Source organism: Pyrus communis, chromosome 4 (assembly GCF_041283825.1).
Source record: "Pyrus communis isolate YQ-2024b chromosome 4, ASM4128382v1, whole genome shotgun sequence".
Lineage (NCBI taxonomy): Eukaryota > Viridiplantae > Streptophyta > Magnoliopsida > Rosales > Rosaceae > Pyrus > Pyrus communis.
The window spans coordinates 17,597,495-17,616,281 of NC_142568.1; the positions used below are offsets into that span (position 1 = coordinate 17,597,495).

The window sequence follows — 18,787 nt, forward strand, 5'->3', positions numbered from 1 at the left end:
CTTTCAGCTTCCTTCATTTCTTGCTTTCTCTGTTGACAGTGCCCTCATTTATTCATGAAATGATCTGACAGTCTTTTACTTATTTAACTATGTTACTTCTTATCTCGTATTTTCTAACGAGAATACATTTTTATAGCTAGTCTCATAATATTTTTTTGTATAAAAAAGTGAAGTTTTACGTTCGACTTAAATGAATGATAATAACATTTAATATTTGTTTTGAATATAATACCTCTTTAGTGAATTATCCCGTCCCCTTGCTGGAATATCATTTTTTGATAAAAAAACAACCTCATGTATGAACATCATTTGGATTTCTCTCTAAACTGTATTCCCCTTTATGGAAGAATGTAAATGGTCTAAATCGCATTGGGCCCCAAATCAGCAAATGATAGGTTTCTGCACTATTAGAGATTTGCGTTACCCATCACATCAGACCTCCACATTAGTTCCTATTACAAAATGTTGATAATCTTGTGTTTAAAATCTTTTAATTAACAGCTGTTCATAATAATCCTTATGAAAATTGCTTTCCCTCTAATCTTCTTTTAATGAATCTTTACCTTATCTTATATATAACATGTTAACGAACTTCAGCGTGACTACTTACAATTCATTATGGTTTTAATTGACTACTACAATTTGATTTTACACGCATTAATAGTTTCTCTTGCATGTGATTAAGTTGTGTCCTTGTTGTCTAGTTTGACTTTGAAATGAATTGGGATCTCGTTTTGATAGCCTTGATCACATTGCAGGGTCGGTTTCCATACGTGGGACGTATGTACTCACCTCTCTAGTATAGGTGATGAGTAAGAGTGATTCAAATAACATTATTGGTTGAAATGTGCGCCTTTTCCGACCTTATCTACTCCTAAACAATAAGACCCTCATACATGTACAATAATTGGAACAGAAGTTTTACCGTCTAGTTTTAGGGATTATGCTTCAATTAATGTGGCAAATCTCCTCCAAAATTCATTGCCACTAACATTCATGCATGGCTGTAAGGGGCCAGGAACAAATGCAGGATGAAACTTTCTTGATGATTCTTGTGAAACTGGACCAAGGGCATATGTAGGGGCACCGCCATAATTCGAAAATTCTTCCATGGCGCGGTGAGGGTTTAGACAGTTGTTTTTCGCGAGATAAGGCAATAATATTCCTACATTATAAAAACATTTGATTAAGAATGTTAGTACTTGTACATCAAATTAGAATGCTATGATATTATATTAGATAACCACTAAAACACTAAACTTAAGAAAAATCATCGATCATATGCATGTAAATTCCGGAAAGAGATCCTCTCTGAATCTCTTCCACCAAAGTTATCGGATCAAGTGATTCAGACCCTTGAAATTTGATCCAACGACTAAAATTATTGTAACTTTTAAAGGGGGCCCCTGTTTTTAGCCGTTGGATCAAATTTCAAGGGTCCGGATCACTTGATCCGGTGACCTTGTTGAAAGAGATCCATCCGTAAATTCCAACCATTTAAATAGAAACACTGACATAAAATATAAAGAAATTGATGGTTACGCACCTCCAAGTGTCTCAAAAGATTAAGAATGCTCAACACGTAATTAAAGTGAAGGGGCAAATTGAGAAAAAGGTCATAAGTCAAGGGGAAATTTTCAAGTAGGAAAATAAGTACCAATAAAAAATAGTAATATTTGGATATATGACATTACATTATTGCTCATAATTTTTATCTGTGATAAAAGACTAATAGCCTTTTCACCCCTTTTTAGTTGACAAAGAAAGCTCTTTTAATAGGTAGTTCAGATTTGTTCTTTTTTAAACTTTAATAAAGTCGCTTTGACTGAAGGCCATGTCCTCATATTTAATTTAATTTAATTTATATTTAATTATTGTGTTTAGTAAAAAATTATTGTGTTTTTTAGAACCAAAATGTCATATATATTGTAGGCATAATTTACTGAACAATTATGGAGGCCAGAGAGAGAGGGTGTAGCGACATAGAGCGATAAGAGATAGATGTGTAATTGTGATGTATGTTCTATTCCACCCTATTATGCCTTTATTTATAGTAGTAGGGAAGGTTAAATCCTTATCCTAATAGGATCACAACTCTAATAGGATAATATCTAACCCTAGAGAATATTCCAAGATATCCCTAAATACACTAGGATTTACACAATCACATTCCTAATCTAATAGGACTACAACACTCCCCCTTGAGTGTGTAAATACTCAACTAAATGGCACATCAGGTCTTCAGCGATGAAGTCATCTACACAATGAGCGAATGCAAGTCTTGGATTAATGGAAGAATGCATAAAAGGTAAAACTCATAAAACCTCGTTATGGTAAAACCTAATGTGGGAGAAAAACCCATAGACCAAGGAGAAAAGTGAGAAGTTGCATTAAGTCAAAACTCTACGTCTTCTGGACGTAAGTAGAAGAGCTCACAATAATATGATTAGCCCAAGATGGGTGCCTCGTCAAAACCTAGTTAGGTAGCAAAAACCCAATGGGAAAAATGCTCCTAATCGTGTGGAAAAATAGTACATTAAGATTAAGTGAGTATACTTCTGGATACTCCCCCTGAGTTTGATAGAACTTCCAAATGAGAACTACAAGCATTTGCATATGAATAGTTAGGCATACCAATTCCTCGGATAAGCTTCTGGAAGGTTGACTTCGGCAAGGACGTCGTGTAGAAGTCAGTAAGGTTGGCTGGGATCGGCTTGCATGACTTCAATCTCTTGATGCTTTACTGATATAAATGTAAACGCAATATGTCTTGGTGTTGACTTCGTTGATGTATCATGTCTTGGTTATGTTGATACATGCGACATAGTCTTTATGGATCATCGTTAGCACTCAACGATGAATGAAAAACAAGTACTTCGAATATGCTCAACAAGAGCTCTCAACCATGTCTCACGTGTGGTGTAGTGAAGTGAGGTGAGTCTTGGAACGATTCGAAGGTTTCGCAACTAAGGTCATATCATGGACCTCCAAGATATTGCGATATCCCTAACGGTAAAGACATAACCATTCGGGGATTTGCCTTGTGCGGGTTTGATAAGTAACCAGTGTCAGCATAACAAACAAGGCAAGCATCATTCCAAGGATCAATGGGGTTGGATTCGCTTGAGATGCGTTGGGATTTGCCTAAATCCCTAGTAAATGTTTTTAATACCAATTCAGTGGTTGCGTGTAGGCGTGGTGCTGCATATTTACCAATATATCAATAGTGAAGAAGATGTCATGTCTAACGCAATAAGTTAAGTACAACAAAGCGCAAAATTGAACTTAGATATGGAATTTCGTATGCCAAAGCCTCTTCAAGGGGTCTCATTTACATATAGCGTATGGAAGATCATAGGTATACCCAAAAGGTAACACCTTCGGGGTGTAGTTTGACTAGTGGACCAAAGTACCGTCAAAACAATGCTTCATCTTCAAGTCAAGGCATAAACAAGTTTTCCTAAGATCCTTCATCTCAAATTCCATCTTCAAGTGCGTGGAAGTTTTCTCAAGCTCTTCTAGAGTCTTAGTGAAATTCATGTCATTTACTTAAACGGTAAGTCTAGCCATTCAGAATAAGACTTCATATTTTAACACGCAAGGGCATTCATTAATATCTCTGACTGATCAAATAATCACTTAGACAAGTACACAATATGTGTTGGATTGTTTCAATCCTTAAGTGAATGCCTCAAATAAGTTAAGAAGGAGTTCCGCGGTTTGAAACTATTTGAATCAGTCCATGTAATTCTTCGATAACTTACATGTAAATCTCTGTATCAATATCCCCATGGAGAAATACTAACCACATTTGTAATGCTGCAGTCAATCATAGGGTGTTTGGGAGAAACCTTGAACCGTAAGGCGTGCATCATATCGCAATGTTTCTTCATCTCATTACGCTTCATTTCCCATTTGTAACACAACAATGTTACCTTAGGCAGTGTAGGAAAGATAGGTCCAAACACACTTTGGTAAAGAATTTAACCTTAATTGTAATTTTGGTTGTCCAATTAGTTCTACGTTGTCACTAATTAACTGAACAGGATTCGATATCGTCGCTTTCATTTAAGTTGGTAGCTACCATATAAATGAAAACATCATCGATGATAATCTCATTCCAATTCCATTATGTCATCCAAACTAGTATACTGGACCAAGAACTTTAAGTCTCGGGAGTAATCCAGATTAATCTCATGAGATGGAAATGATTTGAGACAGCGATCAAGTACATATTCATTTTGTGTCGTGACTTTCCTCTTATAGAGAAGTGAATCCTATGAATCAAGAGATATTTCGTGCTTCAGGCCGAGACAGATTGATTGGCTATCCATCGGTATACTGGACTGTCTAACAGGAAAGGCCAAATCGTCTAACAGGGGCGGCATACCTTTCAGGGATGTTGATTCGATGTCCTTTAAGTACATTTATCTTTATAGGCATGTTTGCAGCTGGTATATGATCTTGTCACTTTAGCTAGATCAGAGGCATGCATTTAGAGCAAAATTTTGAAAGTTAGAATTCATCGCACTTGCTTATCACATTTGTGCGGTACGGGGATCGAGATGAGGCATAATAGGAAATATCCACGTAAATTCACGTCGTTCTACAGGAACGTTGACGTTCTTATCTCCCCCTAATAGCAGAAAGACTGTCTGATTGAAGTGACAATCCGCAAATGAGCGGTAAAGAAATCGCATGCAAGGGCTCTAAGAAATCTAGTGTGAAGGAGAATCGTAATCGACAAAGATTCACATCCTTCTTTTGTGGCGCAACTTGGCAAATGGAATGCATACCCAAATGTGTAAATACAAAACGTTAGGTTCGTACCCAGTAACCAGCTGTAATGTCGAAAATGGTTAGGTGGCAATGGGCCTCAAGGCGAACCAACATAACTACGTACAAGATTGCATAGCCCTAAGTAGAAACTGAAAGCTTGGTGCGTTCACCAAGGTCCAAGCGATCATTGAAATTGTGCTTTATGATCACTCTGCGAGGTTATTTGGGGTGAACATTGGAATTTGATGTTCAATTATAAACCCAAAAGACATGCAATACTTATCGAAAATTGTCGATATAAACTCTCAGGCATTATCCAGTATTCTAGACTTTATGGGATAAGTAGGGTGGTGAACCCTTAAAATCGGCTAGGAGGTTTAGTAGCAATGTGTGTGGAAAAACATGTGACCAGTTTGTCGATTCATCAACCAAAACCATAAATATTTATATGGTCTGCACTTTGGTTGGATTAGTCCACATATATTCCCTCGAATCTAGTGTGAAAAAGGGTGATTTCGTATCTTTGCGAGGGATGATTTAGAAATCAATTTTCCCAATGAGCAGGCTTGGCAAAGTGTGCTTGTTAGCACAAGGTCTTTACTTTGGGTAAGGAGTTGCGTCGTGGCATCATTGTTTAACCTAAGTGTCCCAAAAGGTCGTGCCAAAACAAGTAAATTGCTCGAATTACCCAGGTCAGCCATATGTGACATGTTCTCAGTTGGGAAGCAGCCCATTGGCCCCAAAGCAAAGCTTGAGGCTTATTTTTGGAGGTGGTGCAAATATATTCTACTTTATTTTCTGTAGTGGTTTCATTCATGATCATTGTTCTCTCGAATATTCTTAAACTCAACGATTTTCTTCTAAAATGGGGAGAATATAAGGTCTCTGATATGGTAATTTAGTACTATTCATACAACGAGGAGCATGCTAATGCTCTTAATTAGGTTGGATATACCTGAAGTTGTTGCTAGAGATGTGATTTAGGTGTAAAGTTAATGTGCGCAGTATTGCATTCATCCAAACAACTAACTTTCCCATATTCATAGCTAATCATGTGTTTAATTGACTTCGGTCACATGTATCCAAGAAACATAATTCAATTAGCTCATATTTGAGGACAACAGAAATAAGATTATCCATAACTAAAACATACACCAAACTTGAATCTAAGAACATGGAAAAATGTTCACAAAGTAAATGGTTTACTAAGGGGATTCGGCCAACAGGGCCATCCATGTCAAAATTCTGCTCTTCCAATAGTGTTCGGTGAAGCAAAATTAGTCTCACATATTGACTACTAGAATGGTACTCCTTAACAACATTAGTAGGGGTACAAACATAAGTATAACCAATGATCTATTCCATCAAGACAGAAATAGATTATGCAGGGTTAAGGTTTGGAAATATTATCCCTTATTCTTAAAGTTTTAGGTCTTAGGTGCCAAGGATCACACTTCGAGCATGATGCCACACCTTGCTAGCCCTGATTTTACAATATGTTGTAAAAACAAACTGGAAGTTGGATTGTGAGAGAGACATACCCAAAATTGGATTCGGTAAGCTCTAACCGAAGCTAGAGAGGTATGTTCGGTGGGTCTTTTTGAATATTTATATCATTTTTCTTGAAATGAAGCATTTTTTGAGAAAGTGGATCGATGGTGTATTCTACTTCCCGCTTTGGTGGTATCCCAGGTAAAATTTTGAGAAATGACGTCAAGGATATATGTCCGCAAAACGTACCATACTACTTCATTTCTCTACGCCGCGTACTAAAAGGTCTTCACAACTTCCTCATTATTTGTTTCATTCTTACAACAAGAATTTTAACTAGTTCTTCAAACTAATATTTGGTTGTGGAAGTGATTACAAGGATGACTGGTCAAGACTGTTCTGGTTAGCTAGATGGGTGGCGTGGTTAAAACAACTATAAGTTTACTGTCCTCCTACAAAGCTTGCTCCTATGTTTCCACGATTTTAATTTCTTCGGCTTAGGTAGTCACTATTAATCAGTCTATCAGTTATGCCGCTAATTAACGCATTTATGATATTTTGACATTCTTCATTACCCTAAAACTATGAACCACCTTTATGGCACAAAGGTATCTCTCCCAGATACTAGCATGTGTCCGATATCAAAAATCATACCGTTTGAATACTGGTTAACTGCTTCTAGATATCAAACAATATCGTTAATAAGTAGCGTCTTCGTATGATGGTTACAGGTTAGAGCCCGCTCGGGTGGATGGTTTCAGATGATTGGTAAGAAATTGGTCCTAATGACTCAGTTTTGTTGATTCTAAGGGAAATTTACATGTTGTTCATGGGATTTTTGCTAACCAAAGGTATAACAACTCATACTACCATGCCTATACTCATTGTAATGACGAGTACATTATCAAGGTAATCCTGGGAATCAGTGTTGATTGAAGTGTTCTAAGGTTGGGGAAAGGAATTTGCTAATGATTTACTCATGATGGGGTTTAATGGAATATAATCTTCTTCCTGAAGATTTGAAATTATAACTACGGTGACAGATTAGTACAGTCGGGGACCAAAGGTGGTTGTCCCCCAGATGTTGTTCCGTTGAGTGCTACCACTTTAGCACCACAATGTTGTTCGAGACATTTCCAGAGATTTCCACAAAAAGTAAAACTTCATAAGAATTTTGATAAGTGGTATTCTAAGGGGCATTACCAAGGAATCAAAACTATTTTTGGTTCCTATCTTGAAAGGTTTGGTAATGAAGGCGGGAGAATTGTGATGGGATTGATTGGTAAATCTCTAGTGATACACAACTATTGATACAACAGCCCTGCTTTAGGGCCATAACCTTATCTCAATTCTATATATTTCCCTGGCAGAGAGCTTAAAGTCTAAAGGCATTCGCCAAAATGATCATCTAAAATGTCGATAAGTCACCTAAACCGCCCAAAACTTAGGAAAAGCTAACATGTTTTTCATGCTCGACGAGGTGGCAAGATTTGCTAATTAAATTCAAGAACCGAGGATGCCTGCATCACGTGTGTGATGAATGCAATACTGCCTAAACTTTTGCTCTAATACCAAACTTACACATCCTGACCCGAAATGTCCACCTGGACTCCGAATCGAGCTATGTTGGTTAACACCAGGAAGGTGACGAAGCCATAAGGTGTAGTGAGGTGGAAATGTGAATAAATTTAAAATAAAAGTGACTAGATGGAAAAGTGCGCATGTGAGTGGGATTGAACCCAATTTACATGTGATGTCAGAGTATAAGTAAAGTACAACAAAGGTAGAGGAAGAATTATATTGTCAAAAGTATTCCCATAACAACATTTTGCCAGAAAGTGCTTGTCGACATGAAAGCTCTGCCACTAAAACCTGGATAAGAGAAAAAAAAAATAAGGGTGAGTGGGCCTAAAAATAAAGTTTTGTAAAAAATCTTTTCGAAAATGTATAACCCCTCGCCGTAAAACAAGTACAATTTCTAAATATAACATACTACGTATAGTATGAAAATACATATCATAGCCAGCACTTTCTCAAAAATGCAATACTTCACAATAATTCTTAAATGGGCATATAACTTCCAGTAATCACAATATCTCGTAGAAATAAACATATCATATTGAGTGTTCATCGACATATGCTAACACAAGAGTTCATGCAAAGATATTCTCACATGAACAGAACTAGGTGTAATAATGAACTACGCTCTAGTACTACAATCACGTGATGACTGGTGTTATGCGCATCACATATGAGTTCTAATTGCCTATAACAATCTAGGATAGGACTGGCAACTACAATGAATCCAAAGTGAGCATACGTGCGATGTGACCTTACACGTGAAGCCTGGCACTAGCTCTGGCGAGTATAACCAGTGTAGCACATTATGAGTAGATAACGTAAATATAGTCATGTCACAGTGATTCAATAATTCTAGTCAACATAAAATTATTCATAACCGTAAATCTAATTAAGGCATCCCGTAGGATTTATAATGATTTCATAATTCTCATTATACGACATTTCTTATAAACGTTGATTTAATTACGACATCACATAGAAAATTCGTTATTAGATGTATGTATGGAAACTAAACAAATACACAAACACACACACACACACACACTATATATATATATATATATATATATATATATATATATATATATAAAAAGAAAATAGCCACTCACAGATACTTGTGAAGTCGTAGCCGTTTGAACGAGTAAATACGGATCGCCGATGCTAATCATACCTAAGTATAGTAGAGACCCGTTAGTAAAACTCAACTAAAACGATTAAATTTGGGAAAATGGATTGCATATTTGGAATCAGGGTATCGAAATATGCTAAGGGCAGGTTTTGAAAAAAGTCAACAATCAACCTTAAAAAGTCAACTACGTTAAAACTTTGGAATTTCACTAAATGGATGCCAAAAACGGACTCGAGGTGTCAAAATTAGCCTATAAGGGTTTCCGACAATATTTTGTAAAAGTCAACATGAGGAATATTCTAGGAATATTTCGAGAATATTCCAAATCTAATTAGAAATCGGTCTTTGTGGAATCTAGTACGTGGATCCTGGTTTGGGCTGGTTAGCGGGTCCCGTTTTGATTTATTGGTTAGGTCAACCTGTTTTTAGGTCGTGGGTCGATTGGAATATGGGCAACAATCCCAGAGCTCCGATCAAGCTCGAAATACAACTAAAATACAACAAATTATACATGGATTTGAAGATTCAAAAGAAAGGAATAATTTTATACCAAAATCACGTCGAGTCGTGGTCAAGATAAGTCGTAAAGGCCTGTAACTAGCGGCGTCATGGTCGGAAAACTAGGGAGACTTCCTGAGTTAATTTTTATACCAAATTTTCAGCAAAACACGTGTATAAGGAGTCAATTGTCGTTAAAATGAAACAGGAAAAGAAAAACATGTGGTCTAGACCTTACTTTTGTCAGATTCGTTAGACTATCGCCCGAATCCTCTTGGATTTCGAATAGAGCTCGGCTTCCTAGCGATGAGCGCAGAGAGTGTGAGAGAGAAAGACTAACAAGAAGGAGAGAGAAAGAGAGAGGATCCATGTGTTGGTTTGGTGGAGCTCACTGAAGAAGATGGTAAGCTGGTGGACGCTGGCCTCAGCGCCGGTGGTTGCAGAGGGAAGATAGAGTTAAAGTGAGAGAGAGATGTGAGAGAAGATAAAGAGAAGAAATAGTGCCCAAGAGAGAGGGGGAATGAGTGACACGTGGCACGAGAGGAGAGAAGAGTTGGTGCGGGTATGGGCCTCACGGGGCCAGAAAAATTATTAAAAAAATTAAAATATCCAACCAAACATTATTAAAATAATAAAATACCCAAAAATTCAAATTTACTAAATTAAACACCCTTAAGTTTCATAGTTTCATAAAATTTTAACCGTAACTTGAATTTCGATTATGCTTGCGCCTACTTGTTCGTACCGTCGAGTACTTCAAGAATACGGTAAAATAATAGCTCATACATGTCATGAAAGTCAACAATCTCTCCACTAAGGCATTTTCGTCAATTCACTCTTTTAAAATTAATAAAATCGTAAAATTAGGGACGAGTTGTTACAATCTACCCAACATAAAAAATAAAAAATAAAAAATAAAAAATTTCGTCCTCAAAATTTGAAATAAGTTGCTATACATAAAATACTCCAAAAGATAGGAAGAAAATATATATAAAAAGAAGATATCAAGTTAGAGCGGTTGCATATAAAAGAATGTCATTCTGTCTCGATCGGGTTGCAATGATTCCTCTTTCATGCCTCCAAACTCAAACTTTTCTTATCCTTTAGTACAATACTATGATATAATACCTTTATAAAAACATAAAGTCAAAAATAGATATATAATAACATAACGCCAAAATACGTATATAATAACGTAAAATTAAAATAGTTATACATAAATCAAAATTGAACATACAAAAATTTCACCTACACACTCATAGCATCACGTACTCTGAGAATAAGTGTAGTACCTTTGGGTCAAGCCCAAACAATAAATAAATAAATATACTAACGTAGACCGGATTACTTGTTCACTCGCTTAGCGAACCCAACGAATAAGCTATCAATATTATGGTCTGCAGTCCGCAATACCGACAACTCACTGTTGTCTTGATAAGCAAGTAATAAATTTTCGAGAGTGCAATATTACAATCTTGCCCCTCATTGGGAAATTGTGCATAAGTCGTCAGATTTACGCCTTGATCGCGCTCACACACTACCTTCTTAGGGGACATCGTGTATAGCACATAATTTCCTACATCGTAATCTCAAACCTTCAAATACCTGTTCGCAATACTCTTATGTACACCACGTGTTGTTTGTAGAATTCTCTATACAACATCTCAAATGGTGTCTTACCTAACATCTTAACTTATGCCTACGCGTTCGTACCGTCGAGTACTTTGAGAATACGGAAAAATAATAGCTCATACGCGTCACGAAATGACGATCAACAAAAATCAACAATCTCTCCACTAGGGCATTTTTGTCAATTCACTATTTTAAAATTAATAAAATCGTAAAATTAGTGACGGGTTGTTACAGGACTAGTTTGATATTGAATTTTGTCCTAACTGTTAAATAAAGTTAGTTGAATTTTTTTGTTAAGATTAGGTTTTTGAAACCATTTCATTCCTTTTTTTTTTTTTTTATTTAACTCAAAAGATAGGACATAAACCCAAAAGATTTAACTAAAGTTAAAATTTTTGTTTGTAAATTAAAATAAGAATCGTTTATAAAACCCAAAAAAAAAAAAAGAAACAAAAAGAAATTATCATTGAAATGTAAATTACTATAAGTTTTCGCAAAATAAAGTTAAAATTACTATTTCTAAATTAAAGTAAGCACTGTTTCTAAAACCCAAAAATTAAAGTTTTTTTTTTGTTTTTTTTTTTAATTTCGATTTGACTTAATATTATTGTTTAGTTCGTTCTAAATCATGCAAGATTGTATTATTAACTCCACTAATTTATCAAAACTAAAGTTAAAACCATTATTCTAAATTGAAATAAGCTTTGTTTCTAAAACTCAAAAGATAAAAGTCTTTCTTCTTTGTTTTGGATTGTAATTTGACTTCATATTATTATCTGATTTGTCATAAATAATGCATGGTTATATTATTTAGGGAACTTTAACAAAAAACTTCTGGTATTATTCACTATAACGAAAAATCACATTTTTACATTAAAAAGTCAATCATGGTACTATTCACTTTACCCTTTATTTTTGTCCTTATCGTTAAGACTCAAAGTTTTCAAGTCATTTTCATTAGTTTTCCTTATTATTTAATTCAGGGGCAATGTACAATTTCAAATAATTTGTTGAAACTAATGTTAAAAGGGTTATTTAAATATAAACCCTTGCAACTTTTATTTCCTATATAAAAACCCACCTAATTATAAACATCCAAATAAAACCCAAATTTAAAAGTGATTGCCATGTAGGAAAGTAATTGACCTATTAATACAAAATATTTACAACTTGTACCACAATATTCAAAATAAATCAATAAATATTATTACTCACCTTAATTACAATGAACAAATAATTTATTGCATATTATTACCCTAACACACGCATATATATACATATATACGTTCAAATGTATATAGTACTACCATAAGCTCAATATATATAGTTTACATATATATATATATATATATAGTACTACTATACGTTTTGATCAAATATATTATACTAATTAATCTACCTATATGTAAATTTATGATGAGCAAATACCATATATTTTATAGGTATTTTATTTTGTATGTACCATCATATATATTGGGCACATTTTATTATTATTTAATCTCTTAAATATAAAATTGTTGGAAGTTTAGAAGACCAGCGACCTTTCCCCACCAGCTATACAAGACTCAATCAAAGGCCTTTTACGTGTGCGAATTTTTAGTGGTCTTACAGTACTTTTCTTTGTCTGCATATATATAACAATTTCTAACCAAATCAACCACGTAAAGTCGATATACATAAATGAGGAGGCGACAACGGGGATTGAGAGAGTAATTACCTTTCTTTTAATACCAGTAGTTTCGTTGAACAAAGACAAACGAAGAGGATGTATTCAATTGGGGTTTTGAGAGATTTTAATTTTTTTAATGAATCTAAGGGTATTCAATTAGGATTTTAAGTGATTATATGAAATTCAAGATGTATTCAATTAGAATTTTAAGATTGTTTATTAAAATTCATAGAAATTTGAGTGTATTCAATTAGGATTTTAAAAAAAGTTTATAACATTCCAGGTATATTCAATTAGAAATTGATTTTAAAGAATTTTAGAGAGTTGAGGAATTAGAGGGAATTGAAGAGATTTTGTAATGTATTTTAAGCATACACAAATCTCACCTCTCCCTATGAGATTTCGAGAGAATTGAATCAAAATTTTATATGGAATCTCTACAAATCAATTAAACTCTATAAAAATCCATGGATTTATAAATCCATTAAAGTCTTTTAAATTCTTAATTGAATACACCCCTCGAAATTGTTGATTCCATTGAAAAATTTCTTAAACCTAACTTTAGTTGACCAAATTAAAACAGTAATTTTCGAATGTCCCTGCATTATCAAAGGTGGTGACTGTGGCAGTTTGGTGTTATGGGTTAATCTAATGAATATCGTTTTAATTAACAAACTAATAACGAATTTGAGTATGACCTGAGGATCAAAATAAGGTTGACTATATCAGTAATGTGACCATTTATGTCTACCACCACATAATACAACCCCTTCCAGAAATTTGGTTCAATTTCTGGGATTTTAATCGGTCAAAGTTGGAATGCACGAGTAGTGGTTTAGGGTTTCATCGAACGGTCAGCTGCGATGGGTGGGATTCGAAGCAACGGCGAATTGATCATGAGATCTTGTCACATTATTTCGAAGTCAATGAGATCTTGTCAACTTGTTGAAAAGTCTTCGAGATTTATCTCCCTCTCCAAGAAACAAATATCTAATCATTGTTACTCAATATACTGAAACAAATTTTATAATTGTTATCTGCACCTCCGTAAAATGAATTTAATTAAGGGATGTGTTATCCACACATAATTTTTTACTTTACACACACTACTTGTTAATTTTTGTTATTTAATCTTTTTCAATTAATCCAATTCAACGGCTGAAAATTAAAAAAATATGTGAGAAGTTAAAAAAGATGTGTGGATATCAGATCTCTTTAATTAATTATTTCCACATGCATATGTATAACTTTCTCTGTTTTCTATCTGTTGTTTATTATTTCATACTCCAAATATAAAATATACATTTCCCATATCATATTGGTTGATAAAAAAACAAAACTCATCATGTACATGTAATTAAGTAAACAATATAGTATCCCACCCCTACATCTAAACTACGTATTAATAGAACTCTAATTGTTAACTAAAATTCCATAAAATTATCATTCTAACCCTCTAATTAAAATTGAACATCAATAAGAAATATAGGTAATAATATAATTTCACACAACCAAAATTTTGTTTTTTTTTTTCAAAGCCTCGCCTACATGTGATTCTAACATACCTCTAAATAAAAAATAAATAAAAAAATAAAGCTCTCTCCCCTCCCTCTCCACCCCACTTCTCTCTCACTTCCTCTCTCCTTCCATGTTTAAAACAAAGTTCTTCTCACACTTTGTGTGTGATCATATGCTAATTATACATAAAAAAAAAAAAACGAATTTTAATGAGACACTTCCGATACTGTTCACTTTTAACAAAAAATAATATTTTTACCTTTCCTTAGTACTATTCATTACACATTTATTTGTTATTTTTCATTAATACTAAAGTTTTTTTTTGTACTTTTCGTTAATTTTCCTTTAAAAAAAACACAAAATAGTTATATATATATATATATATATATATTCTATTATGGGTAATGACAATCTTTGGGGTTTAAGACGTCCTAATTGTAAAAAAAAAAGCTGAACAAATTAACAAATTTAATCCCTGACACATCAGCAGGTAACGTATATTATCTGATCATGTTGACAGAATGGGATGAGCACGGAATGTAAAGAGCGACAGAATAGAGTGTACGATCAAGAAATAAATTTTGTATAGAGTACTCGGGACTTATCTAAGCATAAACCTTTTCATTTCTGAAGTACTGAGAATTCCTCCTAAATTAAATACAAAAAAGAAAATTACATTTACACAAATGGCTCGCGACCTTTTCCACTTACTTAATATTTGTAATGTCAACGTTCTTCCGAACTAGGTTTACATTCAGAAATATTCAACTCTAAACGTGTTCTTCTAGTACACCGCGGGAGTTCCCTTTTCTTAAAATTCGTCAGACTGTAAAGTGTAGTTTTGGACACGGTCAAATTGATCGATGTTATTCAACATGGTTGGTTTTTGAAGAACAAAGTTTCTGACTTGTGTTCATATCTTTATGCAAGCATTCTCTAACGGTTCCCCAATTTAATCAAACTGTTAACTGCATATATGATACCAAACTCATTTTGTATGCCTTTATCTTAGACATTTCAAAGTCCTTGTCAAAATAATGCAAATTTATTGGCTAATTTTCCACGTAATTGTGGAAATAATGGGTTAGCAACTACTTTCCAAATGCCTATATAAACATAGCATATATCGACCTCTGATATATCACAAGAAAAATACAATATTCCATAACAATAGACGATTCTCAAACTTCTCATTTCCCTTGAGCTAGCTCTTTTAATTTGTTCCCCATATGGCACGCTTAGCCTTTGTGCTAGCTTGTGCTCTAGCCCTATTGGCTTCCTCAGTAGCCTCTGGTGCAATTGTTGAGCATTCTTTTAATGTAAGTCTTGCCTCAATTTTGGGTATGCTCATTAATGTTTCTAGGCTGAAACACATTATAATGTTCAAAAACACTTCTGAGTCAATTGACAAAAAAAAAAAATGTAATTTTGGATCATAGAAGTGGTTTTTTAAAACAATTTTGCACAAGCCCTTTGGCAGCCTTATTTTATCATGCATATTTCCTCACCAATTATTTGAATGTTTCCTTTGAATAATAGTAGTTATGATATATTTTTTTTAATTACAATTGTTTTCAGGTGAACAACCTAACTGTTAGCCGACTGTGCCGGAATCAATCGATTACTGTAGTAAATGAGAGTTATCCAGGACCAACCATATATGCACGAGATGGAGACACACTTATTGTCCACGTTTTAAACCAGTCTCCCTATAACATTAGTATTCACTGGTAAAGACCAATTATCCAAAATCATTTAACAACCCCCAAGTGGAATGTTGAGTAATGTTTTCTTCACGTTGTATAGTTTCTTTCTTAATGCAGGCATGGAATCTTTCAACTTCTGAGTCCATGGGCGGATGGGCCTACATATGTAACTCAATGCCCTATACGCCCCGGACAAAGTTATACTTACAAATTTAATATCACTGGACAAGAAGGCACCCTTTGGTGGCATGCCCACATTTCGTGGCTCCGTGCAACTGTCCATGGAGCGCTCATAATCCACCCGAAAGCCGGTCGATCCTTCCCCTTCCCCAAGCCCGCCAAAGAAGTTCCCATCTTGTTAGGTAATTAACGATTAAACTATACCATTCAACTTACTTAACGTTAATTGTAATATGTACTTTAAACAATAATTTTGATGAATAATAATTTTTTTAACAACTTTTTTTATGACTAATTATATATTACCTGTTTGATGGAATTGCAGGAGAGTGGTACAATGGCAATGTGGTCGACATTGAGGAAGAAGGCCTATCTAAAGGAATTGCTCCTAACATTTCAAATGCTTACACCATCAATGGACTTCCCGGTGATCTTTATGACTGCTCTCAAAATCGTACGTAACTATGCATGCATACACGTAAATTTATTGATTTAGTTTATGTGTTATTTTTGCATGATGAGTATTAACGAAGTGACATCAAATTATCAGAATCATATCAATTAAGTGTGGTGAGAGGAAAGACTTACCTGCTACGCTTAATTAACGCTGGACTCAATACCCAGCTCTTCTTCAAGATAGCCAATCACAAGATGATAGTTGTCGCCATCGACGCTACCTACACCACTCCTTATGTCACCGACGTGGTGGTTACCGGACCCGGTCAGACCACAGACGTTCTTGTCAAATTCAATCAACCTATTGGCTCTTATTACATGGCCGCCACTCCATACGCTAGCGCTAGTGACACCATCGACTTTGATAACTCAACCACCAGAGGCATCATTATCTACAAGGGCTCCAATTCATCAACCCCCATTATGCCCCCAATGCCCAACCCTCACGACACGCCATTGGCCCATAAGTTCCTCACCAATCTTACCAGCCTCGCTGGTGGACCCCAATGGGTCCCAGTCCCACTCAAGGTGGACGAGCACATGTTCGTGACAATCGGCGTCAACTTAGAGATGTGTCCAGAAAATGCCACATGTCAAGGTCTATTCAATAACCGACTATCTGCAAGCATGAACAACGAGTCATTTGTGCTCCCAAGTAATACATCCATGTTGGAAGCACAGTTTCACAATGTGAGCGGGGTTTACACCAGAGACTTTCCTGACGAGCCTCCAGTCAAATTTGACTACACGGACACAAACATTAGCCTCGACCTATCACTGATATACGCGCCAAAATCGACCAAGGTCAAGACGCTAAAATTCAATTCAACAGTGGAGATGGTGCTTCAGAACACAGCGTTTTTGGCCATCGAGAACCACCCGATGCATCTCCACGGCTTCAATTTCCACGTGTTGGCACAAGGGTTTGGAAATTATGATCCAATTAATGACCCCAAAAAGTTTAACTTCGTTAATCCACAAATACGTAACACAATTGGTGTGCCGGTCGGAGGATGGGCTGTGATTAGGTTTCAAGCAAATAATCCTGGTTAGTTTTCTTAATCATTTGTTTAATTAAGTTTCATTGTATTTTAATGTATTATAAACAATTAATTTATGATGGTTTGTTTTAAACTGTTGTTTCAGGTATATGGTACATGCACTGTCATTTGGATGTGCATCTGCCATGGGGGCTGGGAATGGCCTTTGAGGTTGAAAATGGACCGACGCTAGAGTCTACTTTGCCTCCACCACCACTTGATTTGCCCAAATGTTAGAAGTTGTTCAGAAGAGACCTCAAAATATTCTTTCAATTGTATTCTTTAAATTATAATATCGTGGTCAATTTCATTCGTTTGGTTACAAATAAATAATTTTGTAGTAAAAGTAGTAACAAATGCATTGTATAAGTAGGTCATCATTGTTTACTAAAGCCACAATATATTATTTAATTACTAATATTGTTTTTTTACTCAGAGATGAATTTTGTTAGATTTCTAAGAGAAATGTTTACATCTTCCACCAAAATATGGAAGATAAAATCCGAACCAATACAATTCCATGAATGATCTCCCCCATGTTTAGAAACAAAGGATGCTATAGCATGCGCAGCTTGATTGCTTTCTCTGTGGGAGTACTAGAATACAACAAACTGCAAGGATTGGGCAATCCTCCAAACATCATGAATCAAACCTTCCAACATTGCATCAGTATCCATATCCTTTTTAAAAATCTGCGCTAAAACCTTCGCATCTGTTTCAGTCTCAATGGGTTGAATGCCTCTCACAACACATTCCTGCAGCGCTGCCCTAACTGTAGTGACCTTCGCCATTGCTGCATTTTGAAAGTACAGGTTCCCAGCACCGCCAGCAGAGTGCATAATGCCAGCAAAATCCCAGAATACCCATCGTATTCCACCCCCTTTTTACTTTTGATTCCAGGCTGCATCACAGTTCACTTTTAACGTCACATACTTAGGTCTTTCCCATCTCATGATCTTGCGCGCAAACTTCAGCTCAGCAGCTTGTGTTTTAGTTTCCCGAGCCTCATTTAGTTCCTTAAAAGCCTCCTGTAACACAAACAGTTGATGAAAACTGATCACACGATATACGATACGATTCAAGGATCTTCGGAATCCTCACAAAGATG

At 35.2% G+C, this 18,787-nt stretch overlaps 1 protein-coding gene across 1 annotated transcript; it reads left to right on the top strand.

Annotated features, from left to right (window-relative positions):
- Window positions 1–15,422: 15,422 nt before the first annotated feature.
- Window positions 15,423–18,108, top strand: LOC137723453 (laccase-7-like). The gene is made up of 6 exons (XM_068462651.2): window positions 15,423–15,616; window positions 15,876–16,027; window positions 16,121–16,365; window positions 16,509–16,637; window positions 16,734–17,687; window positions 17,786–18,108. Exons 1-6 carry the CDS (start codon window positions 15,527–15,529, stop codon window positions 17,914–17,916), a joined length of 1,701 nt encoding a protein of 566 aa, XP_068318752.2. The 5' UTR covers window positions 15,423–15,526; the 3' UTR covers window positions 17,917–18,108.
- Window positions 18,109–18,787: the final 679 nt, after the last annotated feature.

Bases quoted from the DNA above. Each gene is read 5' to 3' on its own strand.
- LOC137723453 (XM_068462651.2), top strand. From the start codon at position 15,527: ATGGCACGCTTAGCCTTTGTGCTAGCTTGTGCTCTAGCCCTATTGGCT. The intron at 16,028-16,120 runs GTAAAGACCAAT...TTCTTAATGCAG, and splicing joins TATAACATTAGTATTCACTG to GCATGGAATCTTTCAACTTC. The intron at 17,688-17,785 runs GTTAGTTTTCTT...CTGTTGTTTCAG, and splicing joins GTTTCAAGCAAATAATCCTG to GTATATGGTACATGCACTGT.